This window comes from Lampetra planeri, chromosome 51 (assembly GCF_965212315.1).
Source record: "Lampetra planeri chromosome 51, kcLamPlan1.2.h2, whole genome shotgun sequence".
NCBI classification, from domain to species: Eukaryota; Metazoa; Chordata; class Hyperoartia; order Petromyzontiformes; family Petromyzontidae; genus Lampetra; species Lampetra planeri.
In genome coordinates, this window is record NC_136157.1 from 2,893,796 (window position 1) to 2,921,755 (window position 27,960).

At 56.2% G+C, this 27,960-nt stretch overlaps 2 protein-coding genes across 5 annotated transcripts in view; both read left to right on the forward strand.

The window, feature by feature from the left end:
• Positions 1–27,960, forward strand: part of LOC144734481 (uncharacterized) — a 53,414-nt gene that overhangs the window by 10,766 nt on the left and 14,688 nt on the right. For 2 of the 3 annotated variants that reach the window (XM_078616697.1, XM_078616696.1), the window contains exon 7: positions 1,017–9,051. In XM_078616697.1, coding sequence (XP_078472823.1) covers positions 1,017–4,098 — 3,082 coding nt within the window. In that variant the 3' untranslated portion in view covers positions 4,099–9,051. Of the gene's footprint in view, positions 1–1,016; positions 9,052–27,960 lie in introns of those variants that run through there. The other variant, XR_013588521.1, reaches the window with a different exon arrangement.
• LOC144734482 (tripartite motif-containing protein 59-like) lies at positions 11,125–27,650 on the forward strand. Of its 2 annotated transcripts, none has more exons than XM_078616698.1 (5): positions 11,125–13,350; positions 19,667–19,846; positions 20,833–20,982; positions 22,317–22,514; positions 25,013–27,650. In XM_078616698.1, the coding sequence occupies exons 1-5, from the start codon at positions 13,255–13,257 to the stop codon at positions 26,042–26,044; spliced, it is 1,656 nt and encodes a 551-aa protein (XP_078472824.1). In that variant the 5' UTR covers positions 11,125–13,254; the 3' UTR covers positions 26,045–27,650. The 2 variants fall into 2 exon arrangements, with proteins under 2 accessions (XP_078472824.1, XP_078472825.1); XM_078616699.1 differs by having other exon boundaries at positions 19,670–19,846.

Consider the following 27,960-nt stretch of genomic DNA (forward strand, 5'->3'; position numbering starts at 1 on the left):
CGCCCGGTATATAGCAGGTCGTGGGTTCAATCCCGGCCCTGACACCTGCTGTATATTTGGAGTTTGTATGTTCTCCCCGCAGTCGCGTGGATTTTTCTCTGGGTCCTCCGGTTTTTCCCCTTCACATTTAGAAAAATGCGTTTAGAATATTTGGGTGCTATAAATATACATGTGATAGATCCAAGTCTGCAACGCTTAAATAATTTTCCAATGCTGTAAAATAAAATTCAAAGGGATCTTCCAATGAATGCTTTTCATTTCATTGGGGCGCCGTGGTGGCGAGATGTTGACTACCTCGCCCGGTATGCAGGAAGTCGTGGGTTCGATCCCGATCCTGACGCCTGCTGATATATTTAGAGTTTGTGTGTCTCTCCCTGTGGCCACGTGGATTTTTCTCCGGGCCCTCCAGTTTTTCCCTCCACAGTTATAATCAACATCACGCGTTTAGAGTGTTTGTCTGCTGTAAATTTCCACACAATGATAAGCCACTAAGTGGAGCTATCATTTGTGATGACCAGGTCGCTTCTGAAAAAGCTACGTAGCTCAGTGGGCCTTACCTGACCGTGACACCAGCGCACGGGATAGCACAATAATCATCGGTGCCGTTTTGGAGAATGTACGTGACAAAATAATCGAACACTACATCTCCTTCAGAAATCCGTCTCTATGTAAAAAATATTATTTACACAGCCAATAGGGCCAACAGCTTTCTGTGAGTGCATCATTTTAACAGTATTTATTCAAAACAATCAAACCGGTTGTCACCCAAAAGTCTCTGTACAGACTCAGAGACCGCCAGATGTTATCGGCAAGGTCCACCAAGATGTTTACTTATTCGATGCACAAACTCCTGCGACAGGTGACAAATGCGCTACCGCTTGCTCGGCCGGCCTTTGGGGCAAAAGGAAAACTTGCGTTGCGACTTTTGGGCGCGCTTTGCAAAGAGCTTCATAGCTCATCGGACTCCTCCAGGATAAATAAACATTCCGCTTCCGATTGTTACGCGATGGGCGCAGGTACCTCCGCCTCACCGACGACGAGAAGATGCCCAAGAAGGGTGAGGCCGGCTACGACCCCCTGTACCGCGTGCGGCCCTTGATCGACCACCTCCTCTCGGCGTTCCACCGGCACTTCGTGCCGTTCCGCGACATCACCGTGGACGAGGCGACGTGCCGCTTCAAGGGCACCATGGAGTTCTCGCCGTACGCCGAGGCGAAGCCCACCAAGTACGGCATCAAGGTGTTCATGTCGGCCTGCGCTGCGTCGGGCTACGTGCACTCCTTCTTCGTGCACACGGGCGCCGACGAGTACATCATGCGGCACGGCATGGGCCACCACACGATGATGCAGCTGACGCGCCGCCTGCGCGGCCACCGCCACCACGTCTACTTCGGCAGGTTCTTCACGAGCGCCCGCCTGCTGCGCGACCTGCTCCGCCGGGGGGTGTACGCGTGCGGCGCCGTGCGCGCGTACCACCGCGGCTTCCCGCTGGACCTGCGCGACGCGCGCCTCCGGAGGGGCGACGTGCACTTCCGCCAGAGCGGGCAGCTGGTGGCGTGCGCGTGGGGCGAGAAGAAGCGCGTCACCACGCTCTCCACCAACTGCCGGCCGATCATGGAGCCGGCGCAGAAGAGGCCCGGCTTTTGCTCCGACGGCGGGTGTCCCGAGCGGCCGCAGCCCATCGGCAACTTCAACGCGTCCAAGGACGGCGCCGACGCCGCCGTGCACCTGCGCACCTGCTACTCGCTGGGCCGCGAGGGCAAGAAGTGGTGGCGCCACCTCGTCTTCGTGCTCGTCAACACGGCCGTGGCGAACGCCTACACCGTACACCGGCTGAGCAACGTGCCACCCCCCAAGCTGCCCGCGAGCCACCTGCAGTTCCGCTTGCTGCTCGCCAAGCAGCTGGTGGCCGGCTACGCCGAGGGGCGCGCGGCGAAGCGGCCGCGGCGCAAGCGCGACATCGAGAAGGTGATCTCGACCGAGCACCTGAGCAGGCACGTGTGCGTCAAGTTCACGGGGCGCAAGCGCGTGTGCGTGCTGTGCAGCCGCCGCGGGTGCCGCACGGCGAAGGGGCGCGGCGTGCAGAGCAGCTACGGCTGCATCATCTGCAACGTGCACCTGTGCCGCGTCGGCTGCTTCCTGCAGTACCACGAGATGGCGCACCTGCCCACCGACTTCGTGGTGGACCCCGCCGTTCAGATCGTCCACTGCCCCGCGCCGGAGGCGGCGAGGAAGCCGCGGAGAGGCGCCGCCGCCCGGGGCTCGGCCCGTAGCAAGGCCGCCAGGAAGCCGGGCGGGAAGGCCGCTTCCAAATCCACGCGGGGGCCGGCCCCGCCGCCTCCTCCTCCTCCTCGGCGTCGCCCGCCTCCTCCTCGTGGTCGTCCGCGGCGGAGTGGCGCACGAGCCGTCGCGGTGGAGGAGAGCCCCGGGGACGAGTCGGATTGCGTCGTGGTGAACGAGTATTTGCCCAAGCGGGTGAAACTGGAGAGCGAACCGGAGGACGACTTGGAGGACGAGTTCGTGGAAGAAGTCGACCAGTGCACGCAGGTGTCCGAGAAGGAGGATGAGGAGGAGCTCTCGGGATCCGCTGGCGGAGGCGACGGCGGCGGAGCCTCGGTGGGCGCGGATCGCGGCTCCCCCGGACGAACGCTCGCTCCCGCAGACATCGACGACTCGGCCTGCCGCTCCACGCGCGAGCCGGCGGAGGAGACCCGTCGCGGCGCACGCGCGGAGCCCACGAGGGATTCGCCCGGGGGTGACGCCGCCGGCGGCAGCCGTGCCAGGTGGCGGCGCCGGGAAGAGGGGGCGGAGGGCGGGCGACGCACGTCGCCTGACGACGCTTCCGACTCCCGCAAGCTCCCCCACTTGGGGGCTGGCGCGGAGGGAAGAGGCGCGAGAAGCGATTGTTGCGCTCCGGAGGGATTTACCGAAGACCCAGCCCGGAGCGGTCGGGGCGACGCCGAGACACCGGCGGGCGACGCCGAGTTTCGAACGTACGATCGTGTTCGCACAAGCGGGAGCGAGGCCCCGGCCGTTGACGGCAAGGAGGGAGATCGGTCGGGGGAGGAAGCGCCGGTGCCGGCGACGACGGAGAGCGGCCAGGGTGACGTCAAGCACCTCGCTCGGGCGCGCGAAGATGTTCCCGCTCGGGATCGCATTCAGGATTTGAAGCAGGAGCCAGTGCAGGCGTACGCCCAAGAGGCATCGGCCGGGAACCTTCACGGCGACGCGTGCTCATCTGACGCTTCTGTCGTGACCACGCGCGATGCGCCGGGCGGCTTACCACGAGGTCCGCCTGTCGACACGCTGCGAGGAATGCCGTGCTCCCTGTTCACTCGCGTCCAGGCCGCCCCGCAGGCGGTAGCCGCCGTGCCGGAGTCGGGCCGGGCTGTCGGTGTCGACGAGGCTCTGAGCTCCAAGTACGCCGCCCGCGAGCGAGCGCGGGCGCGGGCGCCGGCCGGCGACGCTGATGCTCGCGAAGTCCCGAGCCGGCAGTTCGGTGCGACCACGGAGCAGCTGTGCCCCCCAGCGTCCGCGGCGCTCGGGCAGAGCGCTGGGCGACAGTGCCCGCCGATCCCGCCGTACGAGTTCCTACCTCGAGCCTCGCCTCTCCGCGCGGGGTGCGGCGCTGAGAGAGCGGCGCGCGGGCGCCACGTCGAGCCGCCGCAGGGCCGAGAGCCCCATCGCGGGTTTCCCCGTCTCTGCCCTCCCTTGCCGCCGCCACCAGCGCTGCCGAGCCAGCACCCGCACCAACTTCTGGGCCCCATTGAGAGTCTGGCCGGGCAGCCGGTGGGCTCTGGGCACCTTGCCCGGCACACGGCCAGCCCGCAGCAGCAGCAGCACGGCTACCCGGCGTTGGGGCTGTACCCCTTCCAGGAGCTGTACCGCCCGCACCTCCCGCTGCTGCATCAGCTGCTGCCACCGCAGCTGCAGCAGAAACAGCAGCAGCAGCGGTGGCACGGAGGCGGCGGTGGCGGCGAGCCGGCCCCGCCGCCGTACGGGCTGCAGGACGGGCCGTACGGACTTCACGAGGGGCCGTACGGGCTGCAGCCCGGGCCGTACGGGGCCCGCGCGCCCACTCAGCACGGCGAGCAGTGACGGGGGCCGGTGCGCTCTCGCTCGTAGCGTTTCCATGCCGTCAACCCGGGAACCTGGGCCCCTCCGACCTGCGGGGCCCCGATACGGTCACTGCGCGCGCTCGACAGCCACGCCGGCACAGATCTTGTCGATGGCGGAATTTGCCGGCACCACCGGGGCTAGGATTTGACGTCGGGGTTTGAATGGACCGCGGTGAAAGTCGTGCAGCGTTTGTCGTTTGTTGCTGCACAGCCCCTTGGCGCGGTCGCACGCCCTCGTTCGTATCGGAACCAGAATAAACATCCACGCGCCGTCTGTGACGTGATTGTAGCTCACCAGTCGGAATCTTTATTTATACCGGAGGAATGCCATGAGCAATAAGCCTCTTTTTCACAGGTGTCCAGTAGGGGGCGGGTCAGAAAGTTACTACAACAAACACTCCTAAAGTATGATAGGAGTTCAAAGAATAGGAAAGGTAAGCTGATCACTAAAAATATAACTTTTATTTCATCAGGTAAAGCCCACTGAGCTATTAGCTTATTTTATAGAAGCGACCTGTCCACGAAGTGGCTTTATCACGTGGGCATTTATTGCAGCCAGACGGAGCCGTGACTACGGGCGGCGGTCTCTCAAGCGCCCCCTAGTCACGTGTCAGGGAGTGAAGGCAAGGGCACGGCACGTGACACGGGTTTCTGATCAGCAAATGCAGCAGCTGCTGCTGCTGAAGACGATTTCAGTGTGTGCAGGGAGTCCAACACATTTCTAGCACTCCATGAAATTGTTATGGCTCAATTGCAGTGCAGTATAAATGATGGGGATATTTCGTGAAATTGTTTGAATTGTACGTGTACAGCTCTTTTGTCGATCTACTGCTGGATGAGGGCCTTCCTACACTGAGCAGGGCATGTTGTTACAACTATTTATATATATATGCTTATCTAAACTAAACTATTTTACCAGGTACGGCCCACTGGGCCTGGCCACAAGTAATAGCTCAACGAAGTGGCTTATATGGAAATTTATAGCAACCAAATACACTAAAGCATGTTGATCCTAAACGTGGAGGGAAAAACCGGAGGACTCGGAGAAAAATCCACGCTACCACAGGGAGAGAGACGCGCATGCTCCAAATATACAGCAGGCGTCACGGTTCGGATCGAACCCACGACCTCCTGTATACCAGGCGAGGTAGTTAACATCTCCTAGCCACCGTGGCGCCATGAGTATTGACCCATCTGGCCAGGATTGAGCAAAGACGTGCCCGCTCTTCACCCAGGCAACCGGAGATCACAGCCGAGGTGTTTCACTTAAATAACAATTACATTTAAGTAAGAATGTATGAGTAAAACAAAAACACAAATATACCGTTCAGAAGAATTACAGTTTAGAAAAATGTCAGTGATTCTTATGATGTCCGGGACACTCTTCCAGCATCCAACGAAGCTTCTTAAAGCAACGTTCGAACGTTGCTGAGAGTAAAATGTGAATTTGAATGCAGTGCTTGATCGCCATGTGTCTGGGCGCGGACGATAGGTAAACTTTCCTTTCAGATGACAAAATGGGGAGTATGTGAAACCTTGTGTATGGACAGGACGCAGTCTCTTTTCCTTCTGTCTGCTGAGGAGATTTTCATTTGAAGAGCTCAGTGAGGTGGTTAGTGGAGTGAGGTTCCTTGCATCTGAGGTCAAATGAAGAAGAATGAACAGTAACATCAGGCCCATTGAAGGCCTTGACTGAGGCACATAGATAATAGCAGAGTAGTAAAGGCCTTGATTGAGGCACATAGATCATAGCAGAGTAGTTAAGGACGTTGTTTAGTACTGCTTTATGTGTGTCTAGTTTGTTGTCCTTACCCTGCACCTCCAATTCGCACGGTTGGCTACGTACGGTGCGAAAGAAGTTCAGCATACCTGCATTACAGGAGTATAACTACGTTAAATTATAATCGATGCCTCACTGCGTGACCCAAGACTAAATTGTGTCTCATGCTTCTCGTGCTTAGGAGACACTGAGATCTGTCACTCAGTCCTGTGTCCATTCCAGGAGTTGTAGACCAAATATTAATATTTTAAGTTCAGTACTTATCAGGGTCAGGCGATCCACTCGGTCTGCTTCACAGGTGCGGCTTTAGATTATCAACAGGGCGCCACGGTGGCTAGGAGATGTTAACTACCTCGCCTGGTATACAGGAGGTCGTGGTTTCGATCCCGACTCTGACTCCTGCTGTATCTTTGGAGTTTGCGTGTCTCTCTCCCCGTGGTCGTGTGGATTTTTCTCCGGGTCCTCTGGTTTTTCCCCTCCACAGTTAGAAACATGAGTTTAGAGTATTGGCTGCTGTAGATGTCCACGCGATAAGCCACTTCGTTGAGCTATCATTTGTGATAGCCGGTCGCTTCCGAAAAAAAGAGCTGTGTAGCTCAGTGGGGCCTTACCTGCTCAAATAAAAAATAGTTTCTCGTTTAGCTGGTCGGGCACACATTAGTGTCCCAAACACTGCATTGCAGACTGCACATTCCTTATTGCGAATCTGTGTGGGCACGTGGTCACAGCCGAACATGCGTGCGTCTACTGGAAAGGGACGTGCGGGCTTGACGTTCTCTGCTCGATGCCGCAAGTCGCTCGCAGTCGGCCGCGTCCAGTGGACGCCCTAACATGTGCACTTGAAACATTTGTCTGAAGCGTTGTGCAAAGACACTTGTGTTTGTGGTGGGTTTTTTTGGCGGGGGTCTTCGAGTCCAACTGCCGGTAACGTGTTTACAGTCTGTTGTCAGATGTCCAGTGTGTGACGTGGTGAGCGGAATTGTTTACTTCGTATTTAACCTATTTATTGCTTTGTACGTCTGTGTGTTTGTTCATGTTGAGGCCAACGTGCACATAGCCTGGCACAAGCGCTGTCGTGACGTCACCGCCACTTAATGGCGGATGGCGGTTGTTATTGTTGTTGTGTACATGTGCAATGCCTAAACGGTTAACTTCTTGACGTAAAACATTTCACAACGATCAAATTATTGCTGGCGTTGCACAGGATCGTCCATGGGCAGTTTGGCGATAATTTTCCACGTCGAGTCCCTTGCGAATGATCAACACCGAAAACGTTTGGCCAAACGCCTTCACGGGGAGATTTAGAAACGCGCCCTTACGTGGAGATGGGGTTTTAATTAAGAAATGCACTTTTCAAAAATGTTAACCGCCTGATGAGAGAAACGGCCTCCTGTCGCACACACACGGGGTGCAAGCGTCGAGATCTTGGGTTCAAATCCCAGTTGCGAGCCGCTGCGCCATGTGATCAAACCGATATCTCGAGTGTCGTGAGTTTAGAGGTCGTTGCACCCATCACCAATGACTGCACGCACAAAAAAAATCTGATGGAATCAAATTTGTGCACTTAACCTGGCTAAATTCTAGCACTGAGAATGTCAAATATCTGATCGACTGCCACCCGACGAACATTGCTCTCATACGTGTAGCGGATGTGAAAGTGCTGCCCCCACCTCCCGCCTTCTACTCGGTGGACCAGAGGTGACCAAGGAATCTCGGAAGTAGCTCTGTGACATCTGCTTCCGTGGGCCGTGGTATCATAATGCCTCTGCGAGAGATACAAACGAATGCTGTTTTTTTTTACAACGCAACATTTGTTTGCTCTAAACGTGTGTGGATACCCAGCTGTGCGCATGGTGCACTCAGTTATTGATATTGATTTGCGTGTCTATAGTTAAAGTGACTGTGTTTGTATTTAAAGTGTTTGATGGTTGTACAAAGGCATCTTGCCCGCAATGTGTAGCGCTGGCTCGAGCCGTCTTCTACTTATTATATTCTCGTACGCGACCGTCGAATACATTTATTTCCGAAATTTCTTACAGTATTTTAAGTTTCTCAGCAACAACAACAACAACAAACGTTGGCGCCAGGGGTGGGCCCCTTCGTCGAAACGTTTGAATTGTCGCCCAAGTTACAAGTGCCTTACGCGGCAGCGTATACTGTTAAGTGCGTAGCCAATGCAGTGGCCGAGTGAAGTAGGACAAAACAATTTGAGGATTTTTTTCCGCGTGAAATTCTTTGCGGCTCGTGCGGTGGGATCCTCGCGCGGAATTGACTTGAAAAGCGCGGCCGCTGGAAGAGCCCCCACCTGCCTGTGTCGTTGCGTCACAGAAGAACGCCGGTGGTGTCCGTATTTGTGAATCGCCGCTGTGCTGTGCGGTTTATACGAACGGTTGTGCATCTACACATTTGTGCGTTTAAACAGTGTGTCGGCAACGACAGGAAGCGGTGCCGGACCACTGCAATCGTCCTCGTCGTCGCCCCCCAACTGGCACACGGATGCTCATCTGCAGGCTGCTGCTGTGTACTCCTTGTGCTGCACAGGGACAGCCGCCACTGCGCGGTGGAAGGTGGGAGGGGGTCCCCTTGGAGAGACTGCAGCAGGGCATAAGAACGGCTGAGCTGCGAGGGACATTGAAATTGCCGTGGCGTGCGAGCGTCTTTTTAAGTGCAAATTCTTATCGTCGGCCGTGCTCAAGCCACTTGTGGGTGGAGGCCTGCCGAGGCCGTCGCCCTCCCTTCCGTTTTCACCGCTCCATCTCCGCGACAGACGGTCCCTCTTCGGCTGCCGCTCCGCGGTTCGTTGTCGACCGCCGGCCACCACCATCCCCATCTCGCGACGACGACGACGAGGACGTCGTCCTGCCCGGGCCGGCTCGCTTTTCTAAACTCGTCGAAATGGTGTCGTCCCGTAGCTCCGCTGTACGACGTCGCAGCGGAGTTCCAGTGCTGTGTTTTGGCAGGAACTCTGCAAGTGGTGTTGAGGATGATTGTTTTTTTTGGAAGGGGGCCTCGTGTGTGTGTCCTCCCCCCTCCCCGTATTTTGTGCCGTGCAACCTTCGATTTACGGCGACGTACACGGGCAGCGGCCGTGTTCGTCGTGTGCTGAAGTGTGCCGCGTTTTGTTGTTTTCAATAAAGGTGCACTTGAGGTTTACACGCCCATATGTGTTTGCTTCCCGCCCGCTCTCCCCATGCATTCACAACGGTAGAGTTGGGACGTCCGTTCGTGTTTTTTTTATACGCTTGTCTACCCAGGAAAGCCTCACATGAGTATCGAGACACGTCTTGACAAATGGTCCTTTCCAAGTCTTTTTTTTGCAGTTAAGGTCAAAGAAAATAACAAAAAAACTACGACGTTTCGATCGCAACACAAGCAATCCTCATCAGGAGAAAAAATAGCGGGAAATCTGCTGTGGCAGGATGTTTGAAAGGTTTTTCCATCCTTTTTCAAACCTTTAAAACAACCTACCTCAGCTTTACCGCTATTTTTTTCTCCTGATGACGATTGCTTGTGTTGCGATCAAAACGTCGTAGTTTTTTGTCTTTGTTATTTTCTTTAAACCTGTCTACGTGACTTTTCCGAAAGACCCAAGAATATGAATTCCTGCAGTCACAAAAGCTTAAAGTCAATATTGAGTAATTGGGATGTTTTTGGCCAACCAATGGCAGTTACAGTGTATGGTTTTTTTGTTTTAGCTACTGGGGGAAACCAGAGATCCCAGAGGAAACGTGCAGAGCAGAGGGAGAACATACAAACTCCACACGCAAGGGTGCCCGAGTTGTAAATCGAAGCCAGCAACTTGCTACTGTGATGCACAAGTGATTTTCGACCCTGACGCCTGCTGTATATTTGGAGTTTGCGGTGTCTCTCTCCACGTGGTCGCGTGGATTTTTCCCAGAGTCCTCCCCGTTTTCCCTCCATTTACAAACATGACGCGTTTAGAGTATTTGGCAGCTGTAAATTTCCACGCGATAAGCCACTTCGTTGCGCTATCATTTGTAATAACCAGGTCGCTTCTAAAAAAAGGGCTTTATATCCCAGTGGGCCTCACCTGCTGAAATACAAAAGAGTTGATAGTTACCACTGCGCCATCCAGTTATGTCATTGATTACTTCGCTTATCGGTTTGATTACGCGACCGATAGTATAAATCGGGGAAAGTCTCGCCTCTGTTCCCACGTGTGCCGCTGGACGGGAGGTGATGGGCCGGGCTTGGTGATGCCATCGGCATTATTCGTAGATTGTAGGATCTCGTGGTTTAACTTACCGCTCCTGTCAGCCAACTGATTGATGGACTCCCCCCACCCCCCCCACCGGCATATGGGTCGTGCGGCTTGAAATGGGTGGCAGGGAGGTGAAGAGGGAGGGGGGGGTGCTCTGCCCTGCTCTTCCCAGCACCGATTCAGATACCACTTGCCACTAATGTTAGCCAGTGCCAGATTATCCTAAAAGCAAAGGGAGCTACATATGCCACGGGGCCCACACTTTCAAGGGCCCCGTGCTAAACGCTTTCAAGCTATAAATTCAGTGATTCTGCACTTGCTCTATTACTATAGTACTATACCGCCTTCGACTTTATGAACGACTGGGTGTTTAAGGTTCGCGATTAGTCGTATTATCTGGCTGTATAGCAAATGAAAAATACAATTACTTTACTATGCAAGTAAAAAATGTGTGTGTTTTAATGTTTTTATTTTATTTAAGGCCCCTTTATAACATCATGCTACAGGGCCCGCACGAGCTTCATCCGGCACTGATGTTAGCCGTGGCCGAGCAAGCAGCTCAGCTAGCTGGGTTCATGGCACAGTGCAGGTCTCCCCCGCGCCCGCGACATGGTGTACGTTGTATTGTATACTGCACGGTGTTATTATGAGCAGTGCTGCTTAGAAAGTGTAACCGTATAGCAAATGTTTTTTTTTGCCATTGGTAGATGATACTATTTTCTGAAGCTTTTGAAAACGCACACACGCAGGCAGACACAGGCACACACAGGCACACACATGCACACACAGACACGCTGGCACACACACAGGCACACACAGACACACGCTGGCACACACACAGGCACACACAGGCACACGCTGGCAAACACACAGGCACACACATGTACACACATGTACACACAGACACACGCTGGCACACACACAGGCACACAGACACACGCTGGCACACACAGACACGCTTGCACACACAGGCACACACACACATGCACACACATGCACACACAGACACGCTGGCACACACACAGGCACATGCTGGCACACACAGGCACACACATGCTGGCAGACACGTGCCCCTTGCTTTTGACGCTTTCCAATTAAGGCTGAGAGTGGGGGGGGTGCAACTGCAGCTCCCTAAAAGATGATCAAATATAGAATGCAAGTTTAGTGCGTAGAGTTGCACTTAGACTCTTGAACACCGGCCAAATCCTCTCCCAGAGCATGGCGTTAAACCAGAGCCTACATCACTTTTTGCAAGTATGCAAACCCTTTTTGACCTTACGTACTGATAATTAAGCTAATAATGTTTATATTATACACGTAAGGCCCACTGAGCTGTGTAGTTTTCAAAAGCAACCTGGCTATCACAAATGATAGCTCAACGAAGTGGCTTATCATGTAGACATAGCAGCAGGAAAATACTCCACGCGACCAAGGGGAGAGAGAGAGAGAGACACGCAAACTCCACATATACAGCAGGCGTAAGGGTCGGGATCGAACCCACGACCTTCTGTGTACCAGACTAGGTAGCTAACATCTCACCACCGCAGCGCCCGATATCGCTGAATGCAACAGCATTAAATGGTTCGGAGGGTTGACCACTTCTTAAAAATGTTATTGCGCAATCCATGCGCGTAAATCACGATTTTTTTCCTCCCCCCCCCAAAGTTGTTCTATCGGCGATGCTGTGTCCCGTATCCCATGCAGCGTAACGGTGGCTCGTTACCCGCGTCTCCCGTGCTGAGCCGGGTTTCAGATTGAGTGCGCAGAACACTGTGTAACACGTTTTTTTTATGTTCCTGGATAGTAATTGTTATTTCCTAATTGCTTATGCCTCATAAGTACAGAAAGTGGCTAATATTCCCCACAAACGTCGCTTTTGTGACCAGGACATTGATATTTTGAAATTTACCTGTTTGCAATGTGTCTTTTCGTTCACGTAAAGTCAGAAAAAAACAACATATTAATCAAAATTAACATGTATTTATACTGAAGTAATACAAAAATGACTACAAAAGATTTAGACACCAAGGCGCACTACCACAGGTGTGACTGGCCACAGCGGACCGAGTTCTCTGTGGGGAGGAACAACGTCAAGTGGGAGCCACTGGCGGACCCCCGGAAGGTGCTGATGCCACCACTGCACATCAAATTGGGCCTCGTGAAACAATTTGTCAGAGCTGTAGATAAGGGGTCGGCAGCCTTCAAGTACCTTCAAGACTACTTCCCTAAGCTGTCTGAGGCAAAGGTCAAAGCCCGTGTCTTCGTCGAACCACAGATAAAGAAGATCCTGGAGTGCAATGAATTCCCCAAGAAGCTCACTAGTACGGAGAAAGTGGCTTGGAGCAGCTTTGTCGCAGTGGTTCGTGGCTTCCTGGGCAATCACAAGGTCGAAAACTACGTGGAGCTGGTTGAGGCTGGTGAAGAACTACGGCACAATGGGTGGTAGGATGTCCCTCAAAGTCCATATCCTTGATGCTCATCTTGATAAAGTTAAGGAGAAGATGGGCGCGTACTCGGAGGAGCAAGGCGAGCGCTTCCACCAGGATATACTGGACTTTGAACGCCGCTACCAAGGACGGTATAACGAGAACATGATGGGAGACTACATTTTTGGGGCTGATTCGTAAAAGTGATTTACAGTATAATCGTAAATCTTGTAAAACTACTAACTTCTAAATTTTTTGTAGTCATTTTTGTATTACTTTAGTATAAATACATGTTCATTTTGATGCATGTGTTTTTTTCTTCTGACTATGTGAACGAAAAGACACAAATTGGCCAGTTTTTTTCCATTGAAAATAGGTCAATTTCAAAATATCACTATCCTGGTCACAAAAGCAAAGTTTATGGAGAATAATAGCAATTTTCTATACTTTTTAGGCACTAGCAATTACGAAATCACACTTACTACCCAGGAACAAAAATTGTGTTAACATAGTGAATAATCGTCGCTTTTGGCACCGAGCTCCTTAAACGTAACTACGTGCGCGTACTCGTGTGCCCGAGTCCGATGGGACGCAGGAAGGCACCGTCAAGTTTGCCGAGAAGCTCGCGTGAACGCTTATCTCTCCGACACGTTTAGCACGCGTCCGGCCACGGAGACTATCCACAAGCTTGACAGCTGCCTTGCTCGAATGTTATATTTAGCTCTGGCATGCGTATGGTCGGTGCTGAATTCCAACACTGTACTCGAGCAGGCGACCAATTACCCGAGGGGCACCGTGAACGTGGTAAGATCTGTGGTGGTTCGCACCCGGCAACAGACGCGATTGTTCTCAGTATTACATGTGCATTGTATTCATATATATGAAACGTTACATATAGGGCATAATGCATTGTTATTATAACGTTGGGTGCATTGTATTCGTTTGCGTCGAATAGAATCTGATGGATGGCGTGCATGCGTGCGTGTGTGTTGTTGTTGGTGTGGTCGATGGTATGTGAGCATCTTCTAAATCTGGGTGGTTGATTTGCCTCCCATTGTAAGGTCGAAATCGTTACACGCAAAAATATTTGCCTCTTCTTGTGCCTGCATCAATCACACGTTCTGCAGGCGCAGTATAAATCAGTCTGGCGAAAGTTTCACGACCGCCTGCATATCCATGTTTTGCCTGGTGCCAATCCTTCTCCCGTCACAATTGCTCACCGGTATCGCGCGGCGCTTTCAGAGGCGCTGCTGCGGCCGTCTGGAACGCTCCACCGATATGAGGAAGCCACTGGAAGCTTACGCACTTTTAAATAATCTCGATTGAAAACTCATTTCTTTTGTACTGCTTGTTTTGGGTTTAGTTTCTGTTGTCCTTCCCCCCGCACCTCTGACGAGCACGGTCGGCTACGTACGGTGCGAAAGAAGTTCAACATACATACCTACAATTGGACTTGGGACCAACACACTCCGAAGCCAGAGAGATGCAGCCTGGTTGGCATGGGCCCTGGTGCAAGGAGAGAAATCCCCTTCTCCCCCACCCCCCTGTCCAAATCCCCCCCCCCCCGTCCCCCACACCCTTTGCACGAAATCTTCGTAGGCCGGCACCTGAGTCCCTCCGGCCCGTGGGCCCTGGCGCAGTTGCACCGCCTGCACACTCGATAGCCACACCGCCGCTACCACCGAATGTGTCAATAATAGCAGCATGGCCCACGGTGTGCATGGACATGAGTAGGCGCATAGCAGCAGGGCGGGGGACTTCTTTGCGTCGACAATGTGAGTTAGAGGCAGGGCCAGCCATAGGAGGGGGTGCGGGACCCTAGGCAAATCCCCCGGGCACTCCCCCCCCCCCCAAAACGCGGGGACCGGGGCAGTCGTCCCCGATTCGCCGTGCCGCCGAGAAGGTGAACTTTACCGACACGGGTGTAGTGAGTTCAACTGAGTCGCAGACGTAGACTTGGAGGCAACACATTTATTCAACTCCAACACACGGGGTAACTTTCCCTTAACAGTGTAACAACCTATGGTGGTGACCACCAGGCTAGCTACACTAATTACAGGTCCACGTGTTGGAGACTCTGTAGGACGTAGAGCATAGACGAAGGTTTCTTCCAGGATGAACAACAACCCTGGTCCCTCTCGGGACCCGGCTTATATTCTCTGTGGCGTGGCCGGCTCCGCCCTTGGCCACGACCACCTTCCAGAATCCTCGGGAAGGATCTCGATCCCAACCACGTGACCACCCCTAGCCCCCACTTGGGGCCCCTTTGTAGACTTAACTGGTCACGTGTCCTCTCGGGTCAACCAGAGTAACCTCATCATACGGCCGGCACTCCCACACCCTGACCTGTAGGGGCTGGCAATGCACGCCAAGCATGGTGCCATCGAGCGCAATCAATCAGCACTCACCGGGCCCCTCTAGGGCCGGTACTGCACGTTGACATCCCGCGATGTCACTACACGCGTAGAACTCCGAGCATCGCACGTGCACAGCTGAGTTGCTCAGTCCACTGCTGGATGGAGGCATCGCCACGCCGTGCGGCTCGTCGTGCCAAGCGGGCAGCGCGCGGTGCTCTGGATAGAACGCGACCTCCCTCGATCTCGCTGCTGTGCAGCAGGACCGTTGCCCGAACCGTCTCCCAATATTTGTTCCTCTTGCGACCCGCGGTGTCGTCGACGAATGGCGTCGACGAATGGCGCGTGCGACCCGGGTTCGATTCGTTCACGGCCAAAACCGGTGACGAAAATCTGGAGCGGTCCTGGGCCTCACTCTAGGTCGACTCGGCCTCAAATGAGTACGGCGTGTGAACATCGCCACTGGGGAGACAAAGGCGGCCAGGCGCGGTGCTGGCCACAAACCCTTTTATGTGTGCGCCGTGCCGGCCATCATAGTTGCTCGCTGACAACACTTGCCCCAACAGTCTGTTTGAGGCTATACGGGGAGTCTTTGTCTTTGTTGGTAGTGCACGCGCGTCGTGCAAGAGCCTCCGCGATCTCGCGTCGCCGTGTGTCAGTCAAAGGGGAACGGTTGGCCGAGGCAAATCCACGTGCTTCTCGCAGCGCGCCGCGAGTGCTGAACACTTAATAAAATACCGCGGCCCATAATTTATAGCGTGTCGCGAAAGCGTCACTTGCTGTGACATGTCCCACCGACGTGCCGCGGACCGGCTAGGAGCCACCCCCTCTAATTCTTCGCTGGACGAACTCACGCACGCGTGCATGTGTGTGTTTGCGCGGTGCTGGCCACCCACCCCCTCTTGTGCCACGTGCAGGCCTTCATAGGCGCTCGCTAACAGCACTTGCCCCAACAGTCTGTTCAAGGCTATACGGGGCATCTTTGCCTTTTGCGCGCTGTCTGTTATGAGATTCATGAGACAGCTGCGTAGATTACATTCCCCGTCTCGCAGTCCCCGGGCCGGCTGCTCTGCTGCGACTGCCAGAGAGGAGGACACATCGGCAGGGTGAGTTCAGTGATGGGGCCTGCACGGACGGTGACTTGGATGCAGCGGCGCAGAGCGACAGGGCTGTGGTCTTGCCGAGATCCCCTAACCTGACCCCCTCTGGGCGTGGTTATTTGCCGTGCGGCTGTGATGGTGTGAGAATACAAATTTGTCACCGAATTTCAGGCGTGAAGAATTAAACAATCGTCAGTTTTTGTTTGGTTTTTGGCCGCGTCGGCTCGCGAATCGCGGGGTTGCGTGTTTTGGATTGGGGTTTTTTCCCCGCTATAAATGTCCGCGTGATGATGATCAGCCACCTTTGTTGAGCTGTCGTTTGTGGGCAGGAACGCTTCTGAAAAATAAGCAAATCGCTCAAGTGGACTTTACCTGATAAGTAAAAAAAATACATCACTTCGTTTTGAGAATAGGTTTTCCCCTTTTTTCTGGCAACAAAACAGGTGTTAAGATGTTAAAACAGCAAACTGAAACCTTTTACAAGGAATCATGTCTGCATTAACCACAATACTTGTGGTTAGAATGCAAACAAAAAAATACTCTGATAGCATATGCATTGTCTTTGAAACTGATTAGTCCACACCAGAGACAGCTTTCTTTTGAGCCTCGTCTCAAAACGGCGTTAGACCAGAGGACGCCAAACGGCGCTTAGTTTTATTTGTATATTTTTTGGTACGTGATTTAATTACCTGTCCCATACTTTGCACTCATGTCGTGTGTTCGTTTGTTGTTTGTTGTTGACACGTGAAGCCCTGCCCCTTCTGGACGTATGTGAACAAAGAGCTTCATAGCTCATCGGGTTTCTCGAGTACAAATAAATATTCCGATTCTGTGTAGGTCCACCGACCGACGTTTTATCTCTCTCGGGTTGCTACCGCGTGTGCTTCGGCGTAGTGTCCGACGTTTCGCTGCACGTGCTGGGTGGGAGCCTTCGTCAGGAACCCGATTCAGCTATCGATGCTGTGAGAGCCCCAGATCATGATGACGTTACAATTTCTGCTTATGAGCTTCCACGTCCCGTTGCTGAACAAGCTTCCACTCCGCGGAGCGAAACGTCGGACATAATTCCGAACGACACGCGGTGCAGCCAGAAAACAGATCAGAGCGCTAATGTATGTACAGTATGTTGAACTTATTTAGCGCCGTACGTAGCCAACTGCGCTAATCGGAGGTGCGGGGGAAGGACAACAATCTAAACACACCAAAAGCAGCTCTAAAGCAATGAGTTTTCAATCGAGATCTCAAAGCACATAGCTGCCAGTGGCTTCCCAATATCAGATAGAGAGAGAGAGAATGCGGCCCACAGTGGCTCCGTCTCGGTGTCTTGGTGGGACGCAAGGCGCTGCTGTGCTGGCTTGGCGGTGGTGTGTGTATGGCTTTGCCGGGCGGTGTGGCGATCGATGTGTGCCCAGGTTCGTCGGCCACAGGTTCCGTCCCATTCTGCTTTCTCGCTCCACTCGGTTTGGCTCCAGGTTACCGAACGAATGCAGCGTTATAAGGTCGCACACAACGTGATTGCCACAAATGAACCACGATACCTCGATGATCTCGTCCAGGAGTATAAACCATCACGCGAACTTCGGTCATCCTCGCAGCGGATTTTGATTGGCCATCGAACAAAGGCGGTCACCGCATCGCGCGCTTTCAAATGCGCTTCTGCGGCCGTCTGGAACGCTCTTCCTTCCGATGTTAGGAAGTTACTGGGAGCTATTAAATAATCTAGGTTGAAAACTAATTTCTTTAGAACTGATTTTTTGTGTTTAGCTTGTCCTTCCCCCAGCACCTCCGATGAGCATGGTTGGCTACGTACGGTGCGAAAGAAGTTCAACACGCACGTATCTTCATCATCATCACTGCAGCTGCTGCGCTCTTGAGGAACAGCGAGGGCTGCGGTTGGTCAGATCACGAGAGAGAATTGCGCAATGGATGATGTGCGCGCAGGCGGCGCGGCCGGCGATTCCAAGCGGCTGCCCTCCAGAGCCAGCTGTTTGTCGTGTCGCAATGAAGATGACGATGATGGTGACGTTGGGAGTAGAGTAGAGTTTAGTGTGAAGCTACCGTGCTAATCGCACCTCCGGTCAGCACGATTGGCTACGCACGGTGCGAAAGAAGTCCAGCGTACGTGCATTTCAATGCTGCCAACATGAACACTTCAGCGTAACTTCTTGTCACATCTGGGCAAGCCTCCAGTACATCACATGACTTCTGTGTTTACACCCCCAACTCTGAATCCGTCTCACCGATATCTCTAGACCAGTGGCTCTTAACCTGGGGGTGCGAGATGCCCTTTCTGTGGGTGCGAGATGCCCTTTCTGTGGGTGCGAGGACGTGCCAACGCTTTTTAGGAGGTAAATCATCGAAAACATAAATTAAGCACGGGCACTACATAGTTTCATCAAACCCTATGTATTTGTTAACATTGTAAAAAAAACAATTACGATTGAGAACCAAAGGGGTGGGTGCATGCTGCAGTAAATGTTAAGAGCCACTGCCCTAAACAGAATCTAAATCAGCTAAAGTATTCCGTAAATCACGTGATTTCGATGTCGCCACCCCCACCGTGAACCCCCTCTCCCCCGCCGCCCCCTGTGAAAACAGACGCCGCTGCTGCGTGCAGCTCCCTCCCGCCCTTCTCTCGTCTCCCTCCATCATCATCATCATCCCCTCTCATCCCTCGTTCTTTCTCTCTCTCTCACTCCCCCGTGGTACGGGTGGATTTTTCTCCACGTCCTCTGGGGGTTTCCCCTCCACATTTAAAAACACGCGTCCGGAGAATTGGGCCCGCTATGAATTTCCACAAGATGATGAGCCAACTTCGTTGAGCTATCGTTTGTCATAGCCAGGTCGCTTCTTTAAAAAAAAACGTTACATAGCTCAGTACGCCTTACCTGGTCAAATAAAAAAAGTTCATAGTCACCAACCCACCATCCGGTTATTGAATTGATTAATTCATCGGTTGGATTACACGTGTGCCGCTGGACGGGAGGTGATGGGCCGGGCTTGGGGACACCATCGGCATCATCCGTCGATTGTAGTCGTCTTCTAATTCTTTCGTATGGCATGTAAGCAACAGTGTGTATAGATAATGTCATAGGTGAATGATAAGGCTCTTCAACCAATCCAATGCGACAGTAGATGCTGTACGGATTGTATAAATGATGTCATAGTGCAATGTCATGGCCCTTCCAACCAATCCAAGGCAACAGTAGATGCTATACGGATTGTATAAATGATGTCATAGTTGAATGATATGGCCCTTCCAACCAATCCAAGGCGACAGTAGATGCTATACGGATTGTATAAATGATGTCATAGTTGAATGATAAGGCCCTTCAACCAATCCAATGCGGCAGTAGATGCTGTACGGATGGCAGCGATACCTCCAGGGTGTGCGGGATGACGCACTCGTCGGCGATGCCTTTGACGGTTTGGGCTTTACCAGTCGCGGAATTCGTGAATCTTTGATGTGGATCGTCGCCTTGGTTTGTATTTCCTCGATTGCCCTCTGAAGCAGCCGACCCTTAAACTCCCGGTCCCCGTGCGAGCTGCGGTGGCACGGACAACACCGCTACGTCGCCCCAACTACAACTCCGGTCTTGTGAAGGCCGTACGAGGGAGAGGGTTCACCCCGCCGTGTCGTTTGTCTTCGTGTGGATTGGTCCTCAGCAGGCGTGCTCTCGCACCCTCGACCTTTGCTCGACCCCCCCCCACGCCCTGCGGCAGACGGACATGAACTTCTTGGAGGAGGAGCTGACGTGCCCTGTGTGCTACTCGCTGTTCGAAGACCCGCGGGTGTTGCCATGTTCGCACACGTTCTGCCGCGGCTGCCTGGAGGACATCCTGCAGGTGCCGGGATCCGATTGGCGATTCGAGAAGCCGCTTGCTGCCTGACCCCCTCCCGCTACTCACCGCCTCCCAGGGGCTGACCTTTCACATTTAGAAAAACGCGTCTGGGATATTTAAATGATATTTGGCTGCGATTAATTCTCCACGTGATAAGCCACTTCGTTGAGCCATCACTTCTGGCCAGGCTGTTTCTGAACAAGAGCTGTAGAGCCCAGTGGCCATTACCTGGTAAAATAATAGTAAGAGTAAAATGTTTCACCACGTTGCTCAGTGCGGGGAGCTTAGACGTGGGAGCATAGAAGTGCAGCACAACAATTGAATTTGCTGTCCACCATGTAGCCCAGTGGCCCTTACCTGGTAAAATAAAAATAGTAAGAGTTAAATGTTTCACCACGTTGCTCAGTGCGGGGAGCTTAGACGTGGGAGCATAGAAGTGCAGCACAACAATTGAATTTGCTGTCCACCATGTAGCCCAGTGGCCCTTACCTGGTAAAATAAAAATAGAAAGGTTAAAATGTTTCACCACGTTGCTCAGTGCGAGGAGCTTAGACGTGGGAGCATAGAAGTGCAGCACAACAATTGAATTTGCTGTCCACCATGTAGCCCAGTGGCCCTTACCTGGTAAAATAAAAATAGAAAGGGTAAAATGTTTCACCACGTTGCTCAGTGCGTGGAGCTTAGACGTGGGAGCATAGAAGTGCAGCACAACAATTAAATTTGCTGTCCACCATGTAGTCCAGTGGCCCTTACCTGGTAAAATAAAAATAGTAAGGGTAAAATGTTTCACCACGTTGCTCAGTGCGAGGAGCTTAGACGTGGGAGCATAGAAGTGCAGCACAACAATTTAATTTGTTGTCCACCATGTAGCTCAATGGAACTTACTGTACCTGGTAAAATAATAATAAATAGTTTAAGATTTTTTTTTTTTATCGTTGAGGTTTAATCATAATTGTCGCCGCTCACTGGAATATTTGCCACCTTGGCAGGGGTCCTTGCACCTGTCCCCGTGGCGTCCACTGCGGACCCCCTTCAAGTGCCCGTCGTGCCGGCACGTGTGCGAGCTGCCCCTGACGGGCTTCACCTCGCTGCCCGTGAACTTCTCCCTGCGCAACATCGTCGACAAGTACCGCACCTCGGTGTGCCCCGAGCACGACGCGCTCGCGACGATCGCCGGAGAGATCCGTTCGGTCTCCCCGGATGACCGCGGACACGCTCGGAGCGAGCGAGCGGGCGGGCTCCGTGAGAGACGTGACCGCACGCCCGTCACATGTACTCAGAATAAAACGTTTAGGTTTTTTTGTTTTGTTAGGTGGGCGGTTAGATCGCGTAACCGGCCACCACGTGACACAGGGCAATGAGTAAAGGTTTAATCTAGATTGGAAGCTTTCGTGACTGCAGGAATCCATACTCTTTGGTTATTTCGGTAAAGTCACGTAGGCAGAAAATAAAATAAAAGGGGCTTTCCCACCTGATGACGGACACTTGTGTTGCGCCCGAAACGTCGTGATTTATTTTATTTTATACCAACGTGACTTTACCGAAAGAACCAAAGGGCAATGAGTAAAGGTTTGTCACGTAAACAAAACGTGACGATTAGCTACTGCTCTCCGCACACCGGTGTACTGGAGAGCAAACCCATCTCAACATTTACAATTTGAGCGCGACGTTTCGCTGGTGATTACAACCAGCTTCGTCAGGCGATTTGCCATGTATATCTATGTATGTATTGAACTTTTTTCGCACCGTACGTAGCCAACCGTGCTAATCCTCGGTGCGGTGGAAGGACCACAAACTAAACACAAAAAATAACTTCTAAAGTAATGAGTTTTAAATCGATATAACTCAAAAGTGCATAGCTCCAGTGGCTTCCTAATATCAGAGGGAAGAGCGTTCCAGACGGCCGCGAAAGCGCGTCTGAAAGCGCGCGGTGCGGTGACCGTCTTCATTCGACGGCCAGCCACAAGCCGTCGCTGCGAGGATGACCGTAGCCCGCCCGATGGTTCGCCCTCCTCGACGAGGTGAGCGCGGAATCCGCGGCTCATTTCGCGGCGAGCAGAATTCGCAGGTTCCAGAATGGCGACGATTCGGGCCGGCGACGTCGCCCCCGTCCTGCGCACAACGGTGGAGACATTCGCGAGCCAGTGCCGTCCACGGAGACCCAGTGTTGTTTTGGAACTCGTGGGGGGGGGGGGGGGGCAACAGGGGCCCCCCCATGGGCGGACTTTGGGGGGGGGCGGGGTACGGGGGTGGGGGAGCAACGCCCCAACCCAAACTTCCTAATGTGAGGGTCAAAGCGCTGCCCCCCCCCCAAATAAAGAAGTTATACCCCCCCTTCTTTGCCCCCCCCCTTCTTTGCCCCCCCCTTCTTTGCCCCCCTTCTTTGCCCCCCCCTTATTTGCTCCCCCCTTCTTTGCCCGCCCCTTCTTCGCCCACCCCCCTTCTTCGCCCCCCCCCCCCGTGCGCTGGCCAGACGGAGCGAGACGGCGCCGCGCCGCCGTGCCCGGAGCACGCGGGCGAGCCGCTCAACGTGCTGTGCGTCGACTGCTGCGCCCTCGCGTGCGGCCGCTGCCTCACGCGGGGCTCACACCGCGGCCACCGCATCGACGCCCTCGACTCGGAGGCCGAGCGCCAGCGGGGGCTGCTGCACAACCTGCAGCTTGCCCTGCAGGTGGGGGGGGAGCAGGTGGGGGGGCAGGTGGGGGGCAGGTGGGGGGGCAGGTGGGGGGGCATGTGGGGGGGGGCAGGTGGGGGGCAGGTGGGGGGGGCAGGTGGGGGGGGCAGGTGGGGGGGGGCAGGTGGTGGGTGGCAGGTTGGGGGGGACAGGTGGGGGGGCAGGTGGGGGGGCAGGTGGGGGCAGGTGGGGGGCAGGTGGGGGGGGGCAGGTGGGGGGGTGGCAGGTTGGGGGGGGCAGGTGGGGGGCAGGTGGGGGGGCAGGTGGGGGGCAGGTGGGGGGGCAGGTGGGGGGGGCAGGTGAAGGGGGGCAGGTGGGGGGGGCAGGTGGAGGGGGGGGGCAGGTGGGGGGGGGGGAAGGTGAAGGGGGGCAGGTGGGGGGGGCAGGTGGGGGGGGCACGTGGGGGGGGGAAGGTGGGGGGGGCAGGTAGGGGGGGCAGGTGGGGGGGGCAGGTGGGGGGTGGCAGGTTGGGGGGGGCAGGTGGGGGGGCAGGTGGGGGGGCAGGTGGGGGGCAGATGGGGGGCAGGTGTGGGGGGGGCAGGTGGGGGGTGGCAGGTTGGGGGGGGCATGTGGGGGGGGAAGGTGGGGGGGGGGCAGGTGGGGGGGGGGCAGGTGGGGGGGGCAGGTGGGGGGTGGCAGGTTGGGGGGGGCAGGTGGGGGGTGGCAGGTGGGGGGGGGGCAGGTGGGGGGGGCAGGTGGGGGGGGGCAGGTGGGGGGCAGGTGGGGGGGGCAGGTGGGGGGTGGCAGGTTGGGGGGGGCAGGTGGGGGGGCAGGTGGGGGGACAGGTGGGGGGGCAGGTGGGGGGGGCAGGTGGGGGGGGGCAGGTGGGGGGGCAGGTGGGCGGGGCAGGTGAAGGGGGGCAGGTGGGGGGGGCAGGTGGGTGGGGGCAGGTGGGGGGGCAGGTGGGGGGGGAAGGTTGGGGGGGAAGGTGGGGGGGGCAGGTGGGGGGGGCAGGTGGGGGGGGGCAGGTGGGGGGGGAAGATGGGAGGGGCATGTGGGGGGGGGCAGGTGGGGGGGGCAGGTGGGGGGGGGGGCAGGTGGGGGGGAAGGTGGGGGGGCACGTGGGGGGGGGCACGTGGGGGGGGCACGTGGGGGGGGCACGTGGGGGGGGCAGGTGGGGGGTGGCAGGTTGGGGGGGGCAGGTGGGGGGGCAGGTGGGGGGGCAGGTGGGGGGCAGATGGGGGGCAGGTGGGGGGGGGCAGGTGGGGGGTGGCAGGTTGGGGGGGGCATGTGGGGGGGGAAGGTGGGGGGGGCAGGTGGGGGGGGGCAGGTGGGGGGGGCAGGTGGGGGGTGGCAGGTTGGGGGGGGCAGGTGGGGGGGGGCAGGTGGGGGGGGCAGGTGGGGGGGGCAGGTGGGGGGCAGGTGGGGGGGGCAGGTGGGGGGTGGCAGGTTGGGGGGGGCAGGTGGGGGGGCAGGTGGGGGGACAGGTGGGGGGGCAGGTGGGGGGGGGCAGGTGGGGGGGGCAGGTGGGGGGGCAGGTGGGGGGGGGCAGGTGAAGGGGGGCAGGTGGGGGGGGCAGGTGGGTGGGGGCAGGTGGGGGGGCAGGTGGGGGGGGAAGGTTGGGGGGGAAGGTGGGGGGGGCAGGTGGGGGGGGCAGGTGGGGGGGGGGCAGGTGGGGGGGGAAGATGGGGGGGGGCAGGTGGGGGGGGGCAGGTGGGGGGGGGGCAGGTGGGGGGGGCAGGTGGGGGGGGGGCAGGTGGGGGGGAAGGTGGGGGGGCACGTGGGGGGGGCACGTGGGGGGGAGCACCTGGGGGGGGGCACGTGGGGGGGGCACGTGGGGGGGGAAGTTGGGAGGGGAAGGTGGGGGGGGCAGGGTGGGGGGGGCAGGTGGGGGGGGGCAGGTGGGGGGGGCAGGTGGAAGGGGAAGGTGGGGGGGGGCAGGTGGGGGGGGGGAGGTGGGGGGGGCAGGTGGGGGGAGCAGGGGGGGGGGGCAGGTGGTGGGGGGCGCTCGCTGCAGACGTCTTTGAGGGTGAGAGCCTCGGCGTGCTTCTGTGGAGGCTCGAGCCGGGACGCGTGGGGCTGAGCCGCTGATGTCAGCCACGACGGGGAATTGAACTCGGGTGGTTGGGGTTCAATTGCAGAGCCGTGACGAGACACAACTTGCCATCCTCGCACCCCCCACCCCCCCAAACCAGCCCCCTCCACTCCGTTCCAAGTAAACACGCACTCACATTCGAACTAGGGGCCAGGCACACGCCAAGGAAGATTTGTGCGCTGCAGTGACGCAGTGTTTGCGACACGACCCACGTGGCGCTACCGAACTGTTGAATCCGTAGAAGCACGTCTCGGGTGCTTCTGCGTGAGATTTTTCGAACCATGACGAGCGCTGCCCAGCCAAACAACGAGGAGCAATCCAGGCGCATGCCTACGACCGACCGGCCCAGGGATATGTCCGATTTGGCAAGCCAAGCAGGTTTGGAGCCTGGACGGCGATCGGGTAGATGGGGGGTGGGAGGTAACGACGTGATGTCCGCGTGTCCTCGCCGTCCGTGTAGGAGGAGGACCGGTGGCAGCTGGCCCGCTCTCGCCTCGAGAGGCTGGAGAAGGTGCAGGCCACGGTGCAGGAGGCCATTGCGTGCGACGCGCTCCTCGTGTCCACCTACTTCGACGGCCTGCAGCGGACGCTGAGCGAGAAGCGGATCTCCGTGCTCGACTACCTCGGGGAGCTCGGCGCGTCGCTGGATCACGAGACGGCGCCGCGAATCCGCCGCCTCCGGCAGATGATCCTGGACCGCCAGGAGGCCCTGGCTCTGGCGGCGGCCCTCACGGAGGTGACGGACCCGCTGACGTTCGTCCAGCAGATGGGCAGTTTCCGCGAGAAGGTGGCCTCCCTGCAGGGCGAGGCCCTCCCGTCGGCGACGCTGGACCTCCCCGAGCTGCCCAGGGCCCAGGACTACCTGCTCAGGGACTGGGACGACGTGGCCCTGCGCGGCCTGGCGGACGCCCCCGTGCCGCGGCTACCGGCGGCGACGGAGGAAGCGGCCCCAAGCCGCCCCACGGGATTCGCCTCCGCCGCGGCCGCCGTCGTATCGCGCTGCGGGGCAGCTCTGGCCGGCGCTGGCAACGCGACGAGGGATTTCGCGCTCGACATCCCCGGCGGAATCCCGAAGATCTGGCGCGCCACCGAGCGGCCGCGGTTCGCCCTCCCGCCGTCCCCCTTCGCCGCTCCGCTGCTGCTGCTGGCGCCCCTGCTGCTGGCGCTCGCCGCCTCGGTGCTCCTGTGCGATTGCGCTCCCGACCCTCCGGCGTCGGCGTCGTCGTCGGTGCTGGCGCACGCCCGCCGCTGCGTCTGCGAGCCGCTGAATGGCGCGCGCCTCTACCTGTGGGAGGAGGCGCGCGACTCGACCTGCTACCTGTGGGAGGAGGCGTGCGCCCTCCTGTCGCGCGTCGCGGAGCTCGCGGGGAGGTCGCTGCCCCTCGGCGGAGGCTGCGCCGCGCTCGGAGCGCTCCTGGGCGCCGCGGCCGAGCGGCTCGGCGCCCTCTCCACCCGCGCCCTCGCGGCTCTCAGACAGCTGGTGGGGATTTGAGAGCGGCGGGGGGGGGAGAGGGGGGCGGTATGGGGAATATTTCGCCGCTGTCGGCCCCGTCTCTCGCCATCTCCGTTTGGTCCTCCTCAGCACAATGGCAGCGCGGTCAGACTCAAGCTCGCAAGCTGCCGTGTTCGAGCTTCAGCTTTCTTCTTTATTTCAGTCGTGCGCCCACCCCCACCACCACCTCTCCAACACCCCCTCCCGCCTCCACCACCCCACCGTCTTGATGATTAAGTTGTCAAGCGGAAGGTTTCACAGCGAATTCTTGGCCTCTTTCCCAAACATCCTCCAAACCCCTTTCCAAAATTGCCTTCATTCGTCGAGCTTCTCCCTCCGGCAGTGGAATTCGCAGTGCGGGGCCTGTAGCATATGTTATGAAGGGGCCCTAACATAAATTTTTAAAACACGTAAGTATTAAAACACGCAAAATTTGTAATTGCATGGTTAAGTAATTGTATTTTTTCATTTGCTATACGGCCAGATAATACGACATATCGCTAACCTTAAACACCCAGTCGTGCATAAAAGTCGAAGGCGGTATATTACTATAGTAATAGAGCAAGTGCAGAATCGCTGAACCGGAATTGCTAGTTATAGATTTGAAGTTTTCGTGACTGCAAGGATTCATACTCTTTGGTTTTTTCGGTAAAGTCACGTAGGAATAGATAGCTTGAAAGTATTTAGTGCGGGGCCCTTGAAAGTGCGGGGCCCGTAGCATATGTAGCTACTTTTGCTACGAGGATAATCCGGCACTGTCCACGTGGAGCCCGTTCTGTTTGTCCACTGCTGACCGACGGACCTCCCCCGCACAACCGTGCAGGCTGTGGCGGTCGTGTGGCCACACTTCGCCTCGCTGGTCCGTGCGGCTTGGCTAAGCTAATGTGCATAGACGAGGGAGCCCAGAGGTAGCATACAACGGCTGCTCGCCACGTAGCCCCCCCGCGGCTGCACTCTTGACAACGGCGTGTGTCGGCCAGCAATCCCCGAGCGCTAACCAGGCTCAACCACCCCCCGCTTAGCTTGCGAGATCCTGGCGATAACCAGGCGCACACCCCCGGGTGATCTGGCGAGAGCCGAGTGACGTGGCGTGTTTAGAAATTAATCGAAATGCCAAAGAGTGCCTGGCAACTGCCCATGTAGGTGAGAAGTAGTTTCTGTGTTCTTTACTAATTTTCAAAGAAACAGCGAAGTAATGCGCATTATAGCGGCGTTCCCCGACTAGAGACATCATCGGTGCACGAGCCGCCGCCACCAAAGATTTGAAACCACCGTCACCAAAGATTTGAAACCACCGTGGGTTCGACAGCAGCACGATGATGATGATGGGGGGTGGGGGGGTCTTTTCACTCATTGTGTATTGTCGGGGGGCTGCGTTAAAGGCCTCCCAGGCGCCCCCCGCGGTGGCATTTCAACGCAGAACGCTGGGCTCGATGGGTGCATTTGACGTTGCTGCGCTCAAGGAATCAATCGCAAAGTCCAACGATGTCTCGAGCACTTGGGAATCGTGGAGGCGCGGCGTTTCTGCATCGACCGTGCCTGCATTGTTTCGAAGTGTACACATTTGCGGCATTTTTAACGAGAATAAAAAATATATATATCATAACACGGGACTTTTGGGGCATGGTCATGCGTCTATTATGTCTCATGAAACCTCATCATTCGGGGATGCTGCTTCTGCTGCTGCTGCGGTGTTGACAGTGGTGTACAAGCACAAATGACGATACAGAGCCATTGCCAGAAGCGTCGCATCGTTGTGTATTTTTTACTTTGACGAGATGTGTGTCGAAATGTAGGACTCGCATGTTGTTTATGCCACATCAGAAGAAAAAAAACTGCACGAAACCACGTGCGCAATTGATTTAGGTTGGTATGGCATTCCTCAGTGCCAATGTTAACACACCGGACCAGGTACT